Source organism: Cydia pomonella, chromosome 5 (genome assembly GCF_033807575.1).
Source record: "Cydia pomonella isolate Wapato2018A chromosome 5, ilCydPomo1, whole genome shotgun sequence".
Lineage (NCBI taxonomy): Eukaryota > Metazoa > Arthropoda > Insecta > Lepidoptera > Tortricidae > Cydia > Cydia pomonella.
The window spans coordinates 2,514,229-2,529,237 of record NC_084707.1 but is presented as its reverse complement, the minus strand read 5'-3'; the positions used below and the strand labels follow the sequence as shown (position 1 = coordinate 2,529,237).

The 15,009-nt window shown below is 39.6% G+C and overlaps 3 protein-coding genes and 1 long non-coding RNA gene across 5 annotated transcripts in view; 3 read left to right on the top strand and 1 right to left on the bottom strand.

The window, feature by feature from the left end:
• Positions 1–15,009, top strand: part of LOC133518436 (uncharacterized) — a 107,971-nt gene that overhangs the window by 9,688 nt on the left and 83,274 nt on the right. The window lies entirely within an intron of this gene.
• On the top strand, positions 38–2,630 carry LOC133518433 (anaphase-promoting complex subunit 13). Of its 2 annotated transcripts, none has more exons than XM_061852122.1 (3): positions 38–127; positions 365–588; positions 2,491–2,630. In XM_061852122.1, exon 2 carries the CDS (start codon positions 366–368, stop codon positions 576–578), a length of 213 nt encoding a protein of 70 aa, XP_061708106.1. In that variant the 5' UTR covers positions 38–127; position 365; the 3' UTR covers positions 579–588; positions 2,491–2,630. The 2 variants fall into 2 exon arrangements, with proteins under 2 accessions (XP_061708106.1, XP_061708104.1); XM_061852120.1 differs by lacking the exon at positions 38–127 and adding an exon at positions 143–264.
• Positions 126–3,150, top strand: LOC133518428 (rRNA-processing protein UTP23 homolog). Its single transcript, XM_061852114.1, has 2 exons — positions 126–264; positions 2,491–3,150. Exons 1-2 carry the CDS (start codon positions 145–147, stop codon positions 3,121–3,123), a joined length of 753 nt encoding a protein of 250 aa, XP_061708098.1. The 5' UTR covers positions 126–144; the 3' UTR covers positions 3,124–3,150.
• LOC133518429 (uncharacterized) lies at positions 3,279–14,079 on the bottom strand. Its single transcript, XM_061852115.1, has 6 exons — positions 13,751–14,079; positions 13,061–13,184; positions 11,074–11,151; positions 10,004–10,083; positions 6,268–6,429; positions 3,279–4,005 (listed from the first exon to the last, which is right to left on the bottom strand). The coding sequence occupies exons 1-6, from the start codon at positions 13,853–13,855 to the stop codon at positions 3,850–3,852; spliced, it is 705 nt and encodes a 234-aa protein (XP_061708099.1). The 5' UTR covers positions 13,856–14,079; the 3' UTR covers positions 3,279–3,849.

Sequence of the window (15,009 nt, the reverse complement as noted above, 5' to 3'; positions counted from 1 at the left end):
CAAAAAAATATAGTGACAGCTGTCAAATGGTCTATGGTATATGGTATAACAGCGTGGGTTCGTGATATGATTGTGTGCGAATGTTTTGCCTTTGATTCTCATTTGTAAACGGTTCTTCGTAATTCAGGTTCGTAAGCCATCAAAATGAAAATCACTCGTTACAAGAAAGTCCAGAAATATCTTAAGTTCTACTACAACAACTTCGGTTTCCACCAGCCGTATCAAGTGTTGATTGATGGAACATTTTGCTTCGCCGCTTTCACCGTGAGTTTTCTACTGCTAAAACCCGGTCTAGGTTACTGCTCGGTCACTAAACCACACGTGGGTAATAAATACGTGTTTTAAAGTTGTCTTAATTGTTCAGAATGGACAGTAAATACCGTCGCAACGGGCGTTTGCTGGACATGGTAGACGAGGAGTGGCGCGCGGAGCGGCTGCCCGACGAGGACATCGCGGTGCCGGCGGAGGAGCTGCCGGACCCCGAGGCCGACAGCGCAGACTCGCACCTCACGCTCAAGGAGCAGAGCATGCGCTGGCAGGAGAACTTCCCCGAGCCCGCCGCCAACACCGAGCAGTAATCTAGCCTAGGTACCTTTATTATTATAGTATATTTTGTAGCTGCTGTAGATATGACAAAATTTTGCTACTGAAAACCTGTTTAACCTCTGGTGGCCCAGTCAGATTTGAATCAATAGGCAGGTCCACACAGAGCCAGCATACATGCGAGGCAATTTCCTCACACACAAACCGGCCAGTGTAGACCTGCTTCGGCCGAGACGGCGCGCGCGTTTTCCTCGCCCGAGGCACGTCTACACTCGCTGGTTTGTGTGTGAGGAAATTGCCTTGTGCATATGCTCGCTCGGTGTGGACCCGCCTAATGGTATTAGAAAATAAAATTGTTCTTTTTCTTAATATCGCTTACTTACATGGCTGGTGTGCTGACTCAAAATGAGTCTCGGCCTCCAATACAGGAGCATGCCACGCTGTCCAGAGGCAGATCCATGCCAGGTTTTGCTGACATCAACCTCACGGAGAGATTTGCATTAGCATGACCAACAGGACACCATCCTGTGTCGACCCTGTGTTGGTTGACGCAAGTAAGCCCTTTAATAGCAAGCTATTTAATATCAAACAAAACAAAGAGTTTGTTCAATTTAATAGTTTAAATTCCTTTGGAGGTAATTTGACCTTGTGTTAGGACCATGATATACTACAGGTTAACATATTCACTGTCGGGAACCCACCTGGTGGGCACTCGTGAACTTTGTTCAGGACAACCCGCGGGGCGAGTTGTTTTGTACACAGCTATAGACCACCGGTTTTTGGGGTAGTGTGCCGTTTTTTGTCTGGCAGTGAATGTATTAAAGAGGCTGTTACATACAGTCAAGTGTAAAAATATTGGTTCAACTTATTGATAACATAACAAAACTGGCAGGGGCCAGCTGGATGTGGGAGGCCCAAGACAGAAAGAAGTGGAGGGTTCTGGAAGAGGCCTTTACCTCTTAAGGGTTCTGGTGTGATATCTCACAAAAAATATATTAGGTTTAAGATCCTAGGTTTTGTAATATTTTCACCCATCCATTTTATTTTTATTTATTATTTCTTTTTTATATTCTATAATATATCCATTAGTTCTTAATTCGCTAACATAAGACCTAATAAGACCTATGGGACATATTTTTACACTTGACTGTACTGCAAAGTTGTGTATATATTTTTTTACTTACTCATTATAGTTGTTTTTATTATGTGCCCCAGTTATGTAAAATATATTGACAACTGTACATACATATTCTTCTTTTAAGTGCTTCAACCAACACAGGCAAAAATTAGAAATCTTGCAGTAGGTTTACTCTCAACATGTTTTGTATGAGGTGACTATCCCTCAACATGTCAGTGCCACAAATAAATTGTTTATGTCCAAATCACACACAAGGATGTTCATGAGTAGTTGCTAAAAAGCTTCAATGTTTAGCCACATCGCTGTAATCAGTTACTGACTTATGTACGGTGTGTGTAAGATGAAGGCTAGACATATAATGTATACTGTGATTTAGTATAGTTTGATATTTATCAAATATCGTGATATCTGTTGATTGTCTAGTCAAGTATAGTGATGGATCACAATATTTATCACGGAAATCTAGATTAATAGCTCCCAAATCGCATAAATATTGCATATGTAGCCTTGTTGCGTGAACAGAATGTGAGATTGTGATCAGTTTTTACCGCATTGATGGATCCATAGTATTTATTGTATATCTAGCCTTCACCTAGCACTTAATGCAAGAATTTTTTGTTTCACATTAGCAGCTCTTGGAGCTGATCCGTCTAAGTATATCACAGCACTTGTTTATATTGCACTTTTTAAAGTTCTAAAATGTGTATCTATTTAGTCTATTTTTGAAAGAGTTCATGTGACAACAACAAAATGAAACAATGGTTTAACTAGTAAGAATATGTTTATTTACATTAAAATTACTGTTTTAGGAACACATTAATATAAAAGAGCAAGTACCCAAATATCTGAACAGCCAAGTAAAACTCCTGACCACAAGATGCATCATAATTGAGACAGAAAAGATTGCCAAGAAGACTCATGGTGCGCTGACCATTTTAAAACAATTTGGCACACATGAATGTGGGCACAAAGAAGCCATATCTGGAGCTAACTGTATTTTATCTATGGTTGGTAAAAAAAATCCAAAACATTACATAGTGGCAACACAAGATAGGGACTTGCAAGAAAAACTAAGGCAGAAAGCTGGTATGCCTCTTCTATATTTACATAACAAATCTCCAACTTTTGAAAAACCTTCAAAAGCAAGCTATGACAAGGCCGGCAAAGCCCTAGAAGCCAACCCTTTCATTACTGAAACTCAAAATGAGGCATTGAAAATTATGAAAGAAGCCTTTGGACTCAAACAAAAAGAAACTAAAAAGCAAATTAAAAAGAAAAAGCCTCACAACCCTAATCCTTTGTCGTGCAAAAAGAAGAAAAACAAATCGGCAAAAATGTTAGAAGCTCAGGCAGGAGTGAGTGAGGGGAAAGTCAGGAAAAGGAAGAAAAAGAAGTTGCCGAAACATTTGAAGGAGCAATTGAAAAGTGCTGTGAATGCTTAATTAAAATAAAGGTTTTAAATAAGTAAAGGTTTCTTTAAATTATTTTCAATTGATTAAAAGTACAATACTACAGTTTATAATCAAGCAGTCTTTGTAATCTATTTCTTTTATCATTATAAAAAACCTGATATCTCAGACTAAACAAAAATAAAATGATTGCCAAAATTCACAATACACACTGTAGTACTGTATGCCTTATTATGCAGCCTAAAATAATATACAACAAAGGTTGAATTAGGCTGCGTTTTCACCAGAAATGTGCGAAGATGCATAGTAAGCAATATTTTGTTATAAACTAATAGGATATCGTCCACTAGAGCTGTGCTGAGCGAGAATAGGTAAATAAAGTGATTTTAATGGTTCATAATAAACAGCCCTCTCTACGCATCCTTGCTCATCTTTGGTGGAAGCGCATCCTAAATGACACCCTTTTGCGCGCATCACAGATGACTGTACATCTCATCAAAAACGACTAGGTAATGTTGTACATTAATACATAAAGGGAAAAGGAGATATTTTTCATCACACTTGCTCGAAATTATTGCATGCAGGTATACTGAAGGACAAAGGCATGTATTGTTCCCGCTGCAGTTATGGATTGTGAAATAAAAAGCTATAATTCCCTTGGGAGTTACAGCGTCAAACTATCTGATGAGGCGATGATGGTCATCGAAATCTGTTCCTGGCTCGCGGTGTGTGGCGTTTTCCTCGCTTTGGCACCCTCTGCTACTTGGGTTTGAAGGGCCAGCTGAGCCGCAGGCGGGTGGCGCCGAAGGTGGCTATGTGCACGAGCGGCAGGTTGCTCACGTACGCGGCGTGGAAGTGCGTCAGGATGTCGTAGCTCTCGTCAGGCTCGAACGCTTCCTGTCCGTCGGGGGAGTCCTAGAAAATGTAAAAGTAATTTATTTTCAACCATTTTCTTGACACCTCGGCATGAGGTTATTATGGGACCCGCTTTTGACAAAAATTACAAATACCTACATATCTACTAAACTAAGAAGCAATTTCGACTGCAGCAACAGCGAGCAAGATGCTAACCGTTGGATAATTACCCCCTTATTCTAAACGTGTACTAAAGTTACTATGCCGCTGATCATCGTTTGTCCCTTTCCGACGTATTGGTATGATGGAAAGGGACAAACGATGATCAGCGGCATCGTAACTTTAGTACACGTTTATGAATAAGGGGGTAAAATGCATAGTTAGTACATATCTGCTTCTGGTTTGGTAGACAGATATAAGCTAGACTTAAATCGACCGGGATATGAACCGTGATACCTTTTATTGTTTTGAACCAAAAACCATTGATATCCGAATCAAACACGCGTAGTGACACTTTTTTATGACACAGGAGGCAAACGAGCAGATGGATCACCTGATGGTAAGCGAGTGAGTGTAGTGTGTTTGGATAGACCAACAAGTGTGGACGTGACGAGTGGTAACGTTGAAAGCGAACGCAGCCGACGCGCACGAATAAGGGTAGATTGAGCGCGGTCTACCCTCACCTACCCGCTATCTCTACCCGTGAACAAGATGCATGTAACTGCCTCGAAATATCGGGAGCTCATAAACAATATAAAAGGTAATCACGGTCCATATCCCGGTCGAGTTAAGTCTACTGAAACTGAAACTAACTGTGAATCATTTTAAATAGGTATTAGCTATTTTCAAAATTATCCCGCTTTTGAAGTAAGTGTCCCCGGCGAGCTCGGCTGAATTTCACCTTCCCATACAGACGGAGTTTCGTTCTTATTTTAAAACTATACGTGTTGCATTGTAACGAAACTTTGCACATATAATGAAATGAGGTATATCTAGTCCTGGAAATAGTTTATACAGCTCCAGTTTATAAAAGAAACGAAATAGAGCAAAAACACTTGTATGAAAAATTTAAATTAGCTGTATTTTTTAACTATGGTATCGGAAGCTACATACACTAATTACAGGACTAGATATACCTTATTTATAGGGATCGTGCGCGTTGGAGGGTCTGCCATCTTGTGGCCTGAATAGGAACCATAAACATGTACATTCACGCGTCACGTGTTTTCTTGTGCAATAGGTTCTGCCATCTTGTGGGCTACATCGGAACATTAAACATCACATTTACGCTTCGCGCCAAAAATCTGACGGCTCCTGTGCTGCCTCCTACAGTTCATGCACGCTCCCTATACTATTATAAATACAAATCTTCAGAGCAATCTAGCTAGCCGTTTTAATACGAGAGCGTAACTAAGTACGTTTAATAATAAATAATAATAATAAATATTAGATTCCATCAACCCTCAAGTAGTCCTTACACCCTGGCGGGTGCTGCCTCTGCGTGCGTCCCATGAGGCGGGCAAGGGCAACATCCGCTAGGTGTACCCCTTACATTTCATTAAAGTGTCAAAAGGGCATCTACGTGTTGGCTTCGGCTCCGCGCACGCCTCCCAAAGGTCCGGAACACCATTGTTCCGTGATGGGAAAGACATATAATAAATATTAATAAATATTATACGACATTATTACACAAATTGACTAAGTCCCACAGTAAGCTCAATAAAGGCTTGTGTTGAGGGTACCTAGACAACGATATATATAATATATAAATACTTAAATACATAGAAAACACCCATGACTCGGGAACAAATATCCATGCTCATCACACGAATAAATGCCCTTACCAGGATTTGAATTTGACCCCGGGACCATCAGCTTCGTAGGCAGGGTCACTACCCACTAGGCCAAACCGGTCGGTCGTTTGTATGGAGAACCGAGCTTGCCCTTAATATTTCGCGATTCCTAGCGACAGTAGCGATATCAAGTACGAATTGGAGCGCTTCCATCTTTTTTTAAATATAAAGATAGTTCATTTTCCAAGTAGGCATATTAAACTGCGCTTATGAACGTCAAATAAAGCTACGCCGGCTCTAATCCTACATATCTGAACCGAGAAGAATCCCTCCTAAACTGTAGGAGGGTATCCCAATATGGGACCGACAAGAAACTCGGCGAGATACATCTTTTCAGAACATTACATCTTACAACTAACATGCATTAAATAAAAAAATACAATTTAAATTAAATGGAATTTAAAAAATCATAAAATAAAACATTTTCTCCAACGGTCTGCGAATCTACGGTCACGGTCATTGTACCCACCTCGATGGTGTGTCTTATCAGGTTCTCCACGAAGTACGTCCACAGCTCGCTCGGAGACAGCCAGTAGTACCACTTGAAGTACTTGTGCGTGTCGAGGTACAGCGTGATGAGTAACGCCAGCTTGAAGGCGGTGAAGTCACGCTGCGCAGCGTAGTCCGTCACCTCGAACATTTACAAATAGAGGGCTATATATTTTGGCGGCCGATCGTAACATCAGACAGATCGTAAAATTCCTAAGCATACTTATATCGTGAAACGTGAAAATCTTTGTCTCGTTTACTGAGTCGATGGGCTCTGATTTCTGGACAGTTTGCCCTTCGGACATCTGAAGCAACCTATCCTACCTATTTATTGGTTTTATGTGACTGATGGTCAAAACATAACACAGGAACATTACGATCGGCCGTCTACATGTAGATCTTGCCACAAATACTATGTCTTAAAACCAATGCTAGCGCCAACGTATTTGCAACGCTAATAGAGTTTTTCGAATCAGCGCTTACGCATCGGCATTTCATTAAAGATCGTCTCTAAAAAGCAACCGGTGGTGTTGGACAGAACCGCAAATCATAACTAGCCTAAGTGAATACGTCGCTTCGCGGCAGCTAGCTAGTTTCCTCTCTGGGTTGGGCGGTCGCTTTCTAAAAAAGCCAATCCTTGGGATTAAGTTGTGAAAAGCAGACGGCAGGTTCCTTTAGAATGCAACCCGTAAGCGCCTGTAGCCTGTAACTCCAGAGGGGTCACATGGGCGACACCTCACGACCTATTGTCGTTTCGCCTTTATGAAAAATTTTCGCTGATATACCTTACCATATATTCTTCTTTGTCGTTGTAGTCTTTGCAGAGTGTTGTGGTCAACTGCTGACATCAGGCACAGATGCTGCTTCCCGTACAATGTCTCGCTATTTTCCGCGGTTGGAGGTCATTCTGGCAAATGCGTTCAGGGGTCCCTCCATGGCAGATTTGATTTGGTCAGTCCATCGCATAAGGTAGAGGCCACCTACGAGGTCTTTTACCCATATAGGGAAACTGATATGTAATCAACTAAGCGATTACGTAGCGCGTAGCAAAGGGTGTCCCGGAAGTAAAGAGACAACTTTTTAAGTCTTACTGGCTGAAAATTTTATTAAAACAATAGTAAAGTTTTGGTGTCATTGCTTCTATGGTTTCATTGTCTGTCATTTCAAGCGGGAATTTTGTTATTGCTTATTCGTTTTTTCCAATTTAAGCATCGGAATATGAAGCACTTGCTAATAGGGTTTTTCACAATTGCCTTTATTTTACGAGTCTCATATTAAAAAAGATATATTCAAACACTTTCTTCAAGGAAGAGCTAGACAAACTAGTATATATAGTATAAAAAGATATTATGAAGAAACAGTTGAGATTAGTTTTAAGAAGGTTCCGGGAAGAAATAGGACAATCACGCTACCTCGAATCATTAACCGAGTTAAATCGATTTTTAATAAGAAGTTCACGTCCGTCAGAGTGACAGCGGTTAAATTAAAAGTATCAACGCTGTCTGTCGCCAGAATGAAAAAGGAACGATCTAAGTTTAAAAACATATGAACTATGGAAGGTAGAGTTAAGGAACGCAATCTCCATAGGCAGAACTTATGCAAAAGTGTCCAGTGGTCAGCTATAAATAATAGTTCCAAATCTCTCCAGAGTAGCGCTAGAGTAGCTAAGAACCTAGGCGTTATTGACGGAGTGAAGTGCGCTGTCTATGATTTGTTTTTTTTTTTCAAGTATTCTAGGTATTGTAGCGCCACCTATTTAAGGTTTTTTGATAAGGTCCGACCGAGATCTCGGTCTCGGTCTCGGCATTCTCGGCCAAAAATCGGGCCGAGATCTCGGTCTCGGCTCTCGGCCAAAATGGGCCGAGATTCTTGCCGAGACCGAGAATGAGCAATGAGTTATCATTGGTGAATTTGAATTTTCCGCGCACGATCCCCGGGGTCTAAGCCACTCGTTGGTTGCATCGCCCGGTTGGTGTGACGTTTTTTGTGATTTAAATTGGTTTCATAGCCACATTTTAAGCCAATTACTTATCAAATACTAAGTGTTGGGATCGGATAGGCGCGGTTGCAAGTAATGACTTGTTCATTTGTTTCTTTTTCGTTTTGTGGTAGTTGTTATTGATGAATAAATGAGTGTATATTGTTATCGGGATGTAACTTAGATTAACTTGTTGTGAGTGGAAGATGACACTGGATATTTTGATACTAAATATATTTGTGTCAAAGGGAAAAAGCAAAGCAGTAGGTAAGTACAAAACGACACCTGTGGCGGATATTTTGGGTTACAATATAGAACTCTTTATTTTGATTATTGTTATTTTACCTCTTTTTGTGCACATCCGTACTGAAAAACCGGCCAAGTGCGTGTCGGACCACGCATAATGGAAGGTTCCGTACCTTCATATAATACAAAAAAGCCGTACAAGCAAAAGAGCGTATGTTAGTGGCACTTTTGTCGTTTTAATAAGAAGATCAGTTTTTTTTATAACTCTTCCATATTCAAAATAATTTTCCTGAAAAATTATTTGCTTATTTAGAATTTTTTTAATGGTTTTGCTCTCCCGGTTCAAAAGTTAGAGGGGATCACACAATTTTTTTTTAAATCGATTAATGTCAAAAGTATTTATTTGATAAAAAAAACGTTTTAGCAACCTTTCTGTATTTTAAAAAGATCTATCTAATGATGAGCCACATGATTTTTTTTTTTACTTCTTGTTACATTTATACGGAGTATATATTTGAAAATATATTTTACATTATTTTTTTCGAAACTAAGAAGCGACTTACATAATACATCTACACCTACGTTCCAACTTTGGTTATAAAATATACCGTATAGTTTTTGAGTAAAATGGCTGTGACATACGCACAGACCGACAGACATAGGACATGACGTAACTACAAGGGTTCGATTTTTGCCATTATGGCTACAGAACCCTAAAAATACTGTTTAATAGCGCTAGGAATTGATTATGATAACTTTTTTCTGATAAATCGTCGAATTTCGATTATAAAAACAATTTTAGTGCAAAATTCGTATTTTTTCTCTATTTTATAAATTCTCGGTCTCGGTCTCGGTCTCGGCCGAGAATCCCATTGAATCTCGGTCTCGGTCTCGGCCGAGACAAAAAAAGCGTTCTCGGTCGGACCTTATTTTTTGATGACACTTTTTGGTATATGGAGATTCCATTCCTTATCTCCACCTTCCGTAATATGAACCAAGTTACTTCTAGACATATAAAGGACCAAGAGATACGTGTAAAAAGAGAGACGAAAAGTTTATGAAAGTTAACTGGAAAAAGTACTCGGCTTTTATTGACGATTATTGAACCAATGTTCCGGCGAACCCCAATGATGTTCATGAAGGCAATATTTCCATACAACCATTCATTGATTTCCATTCAGTCATATAGATGTGACATAGAACCAAAAACTTGTATCAAAAGCCAATTTTTTGACGAAACATTTTGTATGGCCAAAGGAGTGGCTGCAAAATCGTGAAAAGCCGTAAGGTGACGGGCCGCGAACAATTTAAGAAAAAAATATATTTAAGAGGTTGTGAGCGCAAAATCGATATCAATCTAATAATTTAATTAATTTTCTTTCATTTTTCAACCAAAATTATAACTTTTAACGTTTACCTGATATTACATTTTATGGAAATAAATTTGTCTCTTTACTTCAGGGACATCCCATTATCTGTTGAAGAAGCTTACCTCGCACACGAGACTCGTAAGGAACTGACGCTCGGACAGATTAAAGTTTTCTGTAACATTTTTTTCCACTACAAAGTTATCTGAAATGTAAAGACAAGTATTTACCCAAAATATCATAGATTATTAAAATCACAAGTGTGCTTAGCCAATTTACTACCTAACTTACTCAACGGTCCTCGCAACAGTCGCAACTTACTCAAACTAGGTCCACGCAACTTACTCAAAAATATGTCCCTTAGCTCGCGTAATTCGTCGACTTTAGAGCCATATATAAGACATATTTTTGAACAACTTGTGTGCACCCATATTTGTACACTTGACTGTACCTGGCTTATAAACAACCAGACAGAGTGTATTATAGATTGTAGGTACGAGTATAAAGCACACTTATTATTACAAGCTTTTATTTACTTTCACCTGACCGTTGTCTGTTTGTAATCAAATCTTGCAAGTTAAATTTGACCCACTTCTCGGTTTCCGATGAAGCTGAAAATTTGCGTACATATGTAAGTCGGGTGACAATGCAATATTATGGTAGCATCTAGATGATCTGATGATGGAGACAGGAGGTGGCCATAGGAACTCTGTGATAAAACAACGTAACCTAATTGTGTTTGGGGTTTTTAGAATTGTTTCGATGAGTATTAGTTACTTGAGGAAAGAAAAGTACAGTCAGCGATAAAACCTTGTACCAAAAATGAAATTTTTGCCAAAAACTTATTTTACTCTTAATTTCTAACAAGATGATTGTAACGAGCCAAAAGTATAATTAATTAACAACATTATAGGGCCAATTACATCCACATGCAAACGGACCCGATGTTGGGCCCGACGTCGGGCCTGGGGGCCTACCGCGAATACCGAAATTCGCAAATTGCGGAGATCTTTCTCTTTTACTCTCACTAAGACGTAATTAGAGTGACAGAGAAAAATGCCCGCAATTGACGAACTTCGATTTTCGCTGTTATAGCCCAGGCCCGAAGTCGGGCCTGTTCACGGCCCGTTTGCATGTGGATTTTAATTGGCTTTTAATAGTTAAATTATAAGCTAGTTATAAAAGCAGTCCTTACAGATATACTTCCAAAGTCCGTGTGGGGCGTCAGCCGCCGCCACCATCTGTATAGCCTCCTGCTCGCTCATTATGGTGCCTAAGACACGGTTAACTTAGATAAGTATTAAGTACCAAAGATAATTTGAAAATAGAGGCGTATTGTCAAAGAAAACTCTGTAGCGACGTAAATTTACGCCACGATGGCGCCACTTTTTGATATTTAACAAATTGAACACATGTGATTGAAAGAATAAGGATCAAATTCAAATGTCGTTCTAAGTTTCAATTATGTGCGAAAGATGGCAGTAAATTTACGTCGCTACAAAGTTTTCTTTGCCAATACACCTCTGTTTCAATTTCTCTTTGTAAGTACCTACCCAAGTTCATTCAATACAAAACCAAAGATGAATTAACGATCGTATTCGATGTGTAACATCTATTATAAATTCGTGCTTGGCAGTGTACAGCTAATTTAGATGGCGCGGACAATACAGCTCCAAGCCACGGACTATATGGGGTGCGTGCATAAACCGTAGAGGGCAGCACAGGAACCGTCAGACTTTTGGCGCGAGGTGTAAATGTGAAGTTTATGCTTCCAATGTAACCCACAAGATGGCAGAACCTACTATGCACAAGAAAACGTACGAGAACGGTAGGTGGCAGCACTTGCTTTGGTGGCTTTGGTGTGAAGTGTCAATGTACATGTTTATGTTTCCGATTCAGACCACAAGATGGCAGATCCTCCAACGCGCACGAACCCTATAGATTCCGAGCTGAGTACATTGCCAAAAATTGTGATCGAAAGAGAAGTCAAACTATTATACCTCTCGCTTCAAAGTTCAAACGGTGGTCTCTATGAAAGTTCATTTTTAGGGTTCCGTAGTCCACTAGGACAGATAGTTTCGCCATTTCCGTCCGTCTGTCCGTCCGCGGCTTTGTTCCGTGATCGTTAGTGCTAGCAATACATAAAAATCATGCGTGACGTCAGAACAGTAAAATAAAAAGTACAAGAAACTTTTTTTGAGGGTACATACAAAATTTATTTTTTTCGCTTCTAACCAACGGTGTGAGATCTTGTTGGATAGCTCTTTCAAAACAAATAGGGGTCTCCAGCAACCATTTTTTGATAAAGTGAATATTATCGGAAATAATCGCTCCGAAAGAAAAAAAAATGTGTTGAACCATGGGTTCAAAAAATATGAAATAAGTCGTAAAACAAAAGCTAAATAAATACTTTCAATTAAAACTGTAGCGATTATGATCGCTCCAGCCCTTGTCAAGTTATTGAAAAAAGTCTCTCTTCTTAGTAAATAAATAGAAAAAAAAAACACGTATAAAGCGCTGCGAAGGTACTCCCTATGTTTGTACCTACATGATACCTACTTTACTAATATAGCCACCGTTTAGCATATTCTGAAAAAATAGTAACTACGGAACCCTAACAATGAGAATGGCCCGACATACTCTTGGCCTATTTTGTTACTATATGGAGTAGCTGTCACTTAAAATGCTTGATTGTAGATTTAGATTTTTTTGTTTACAATTAATACAATTATGTAACATTTATAAATGGACCATGGGCAATTTTGTATGGAGCCTGGTCCAAAAACCAACAGAAATGAGAGTTAGATCATTACATAGGTATTTCTACGTACTTAATTTCATTCTACGGGCATCAAGCGAACTGAGATATTTGTATTTCAGTCAAAAACTCATCACCCTTATTACCTAGGCAATAGAGTCCAAGTAAGTAAAATTGCTACAAGGTAGATGTTCGCGCACCGCTACGAGCGCGCCAAACCATTCGCCGCTCTCGCCGAACGGTGGACTCTATTTCCTAGGTAATAAGGGTGATTACATTTTGACTAAAATACAAATATCGCAGTTCTGCAATGGAATTCCGCTTGGTGCCCATAGAACGAAATGAAGTACCTATCTAATGACCTTATTCTCAACTCTGTTGGTTTTTGGTCCATTTTGACGCATAGTCCTTTAAGATACTGTGCCTATGAGAATCCTCGGGCGCGCCTCCTTGCCCGGGCGTCGGAACGGAGGTGCTGCATTTTCACTGAGCGACGCGAAGTAACTGGGAGCGGACACTTGTTGTTTCACTCGCACTTCTGATGATACCTGAGTGTGAGCGAGACATTTAGTTCTTGAGCTACCTACACAAGGTGAAGAACTTAAAGAAGGGCTACCGTGAACAACGTTCGACGTGTTGTCTCCCTGTCACACTTACAGATTTACAAGTGCGACAGAGGCAACACGTCGAACGTGGTTCGCGGTAGGCCCTCAGTACACTGACTATAAGGCCACGGTCTGGACGCACGTGACTGGCAGGGCGGCGAGCGGCAAGGCAAACCAAGGCCTTTCATACTTATAATCATTGCGCTCGACCAAAGTATGTTTGCCGCTCTCCGCCCGCCGGTCGCTTGTGGCATATGCACACTGCATCCGATTCGCAGGTCGCTTCGCTGTTTGAGCGAGACAACGCTCTGCGCGTATTACAGCAACATCCTGCTCGCACGTCGGAGTATTCGTTATTTCTTGCGCCATCAAGAAGGCCTTGCTAAATGTACCTTGCCCACATAAAGTTTTGGTTTTGCCCCGCCACTGTTTCCAAATGTAGCTGACTAAAAGTAGGAAGTTGTAAGGTGGCCTTAACATGAAAAATATGCTATTAACTATGCTCCTACCTTGGCCGGTATCAGAGGAGCTGAAGTCGCCATAACTCCTGCAGCCACCGAAGACCCGGAAACCGGACTCATGTCGGGACCCACTGCACCAAGCAAAGTCTCCATAATTGCTACGCCCTCTAGTCTAGGCTTTGGTACTTTAGTTCCTCCTGTTTTGTGTATTTGATGAATAAATAGTCTAAATTTTGTTTACAAGCACAAAAATAACATTACGAACATCAAATAACATGAGAACTGTCAAAGCAGACGTCTTGTCACTTACAAAGAGCATATAATCACTACGTTCTAACGTTTCTACGTTTATATGGTCACTTACATTCAAAGCGACGCACTGCAACCAATGATATTATATAACTATAGATACTCATAGTCTCATATATAAGGAGCACAAAAAATACTTCGTTATTTATTTACATACTTACCTACGAAGAAATCTGTTATTTTTGATTAATTTTCGCATTCCATTCATCTATGTCATATTATTTGTTAAACATGAGCTTGTCTGTTTCTCTTTCGGTGAGCGAGAGCTCATTAGCACGTGCATATCAATACAAATATCTAAGTTCTGCAACTAATAAAAAATACTTCCAATAAAAACGAATAAAGCCGAAAAAAAACAAGTATTTTTTAAACTTGTATATTTTTCAATATGTACTTAATTAGGAATTTAAACAAATAGGTTAAGGTTGCACGTCTAATTTGTTAGTGTCTGGGCTACATATGTTGCGAAAATGGAAGTTCGTCAATTGCGGGCATTTTTCTCTGTCAGTCTAATTAGGTACGTCTTAGTGAGAGTAAAAGATAAAGACCCCCGCAATTTGCGAATTTCGGTTTTCGCGGTAGGCCTCCTGGCATTGTATTGACTTTGTCATCAGTGGATGATCAGTGGCATTATGTCTGACGTAAGTATTAAATTTTTCTGTATAAAACTGAGAAAAAACTAAATTTTGAAAAAAATCCGAAAAAAAAAACATTTGTTTTTCATTCCTAATCTTGAGTTATAATAAATCATTGACTGCAACAATACAAAACACATTAAAAACTACAAAAATAATGTGATATGATATCACATATCTTATACCTTTAAACGAGCAATTCTTGTATATATATAAATATATATATTTCCGGGATCTCGGAAACGGCTCTAACGATTTTGCTGAAATTTGGTATATGGGGGTTTTTGGGGGTAAACAATCGATCTAGATTGTTTACCCCCAATGTGATGTTTGGGAAAACGCGTGTTTTCGAGTTTTCATGAG

What these genes read in the sequence shown, in the direction of transcription:
- LOC133518428 (XM_061852114.1), top strand. Translation starts at nt 145, where the DNA reads ATGAAAATCACTCGTTACAAGAAAGTCCAGAAATATCTTAAGTTCTAC. An exon ending in TTTGCTTCGCCGCTTTCACC is followed by an intron (nt 265 to 2,490) that starts GTGAGTTTTCTA and finishes TTACTGTTTTAG; the next exon opens with GAACACATTAATATAAAAGA.
- LOC133518433 (XM_061852120.1), top strand. Translation starts at nt 236, where the DNA reads ATGGAACATTTTGCTTCGCCGCTTTCACC. An exon ending in TTTGCTTCGCCGCTTTCACC is followed by an intron (nt 265 to 364) that starts GTGAGTTTTCTA and finishes TTAATTGTTCAG; the next exon opens with AATGGACAGTAAATACCGTC.
- LOC133518429 (XM_061852115.1), bottom strand. Translation starts at nt 13,855, where the DNA reads ATGGAGACTTTGCTTGGTGCAGTGGGTCCCGACATGAGTCCGGTTTCC. An exon ending in CTCCTCTGATACCGGCCAAG is followed by an intron (nt 13,185 to 13,750) that starts GTAGGAGCATAG and finishes GCTCACACTCAG; the next exon opens with GTATCATCAGAAGTGCGAGT. An exon ending in CGGACTTTGGAAGTATATCT is followed by an intron (nt 10,084 to 11,073) that starts GTAAGGACTGCT and finishes TTTACATTTCAG; the next exon opens with ATAACTTTGTAGTGGAAAAA.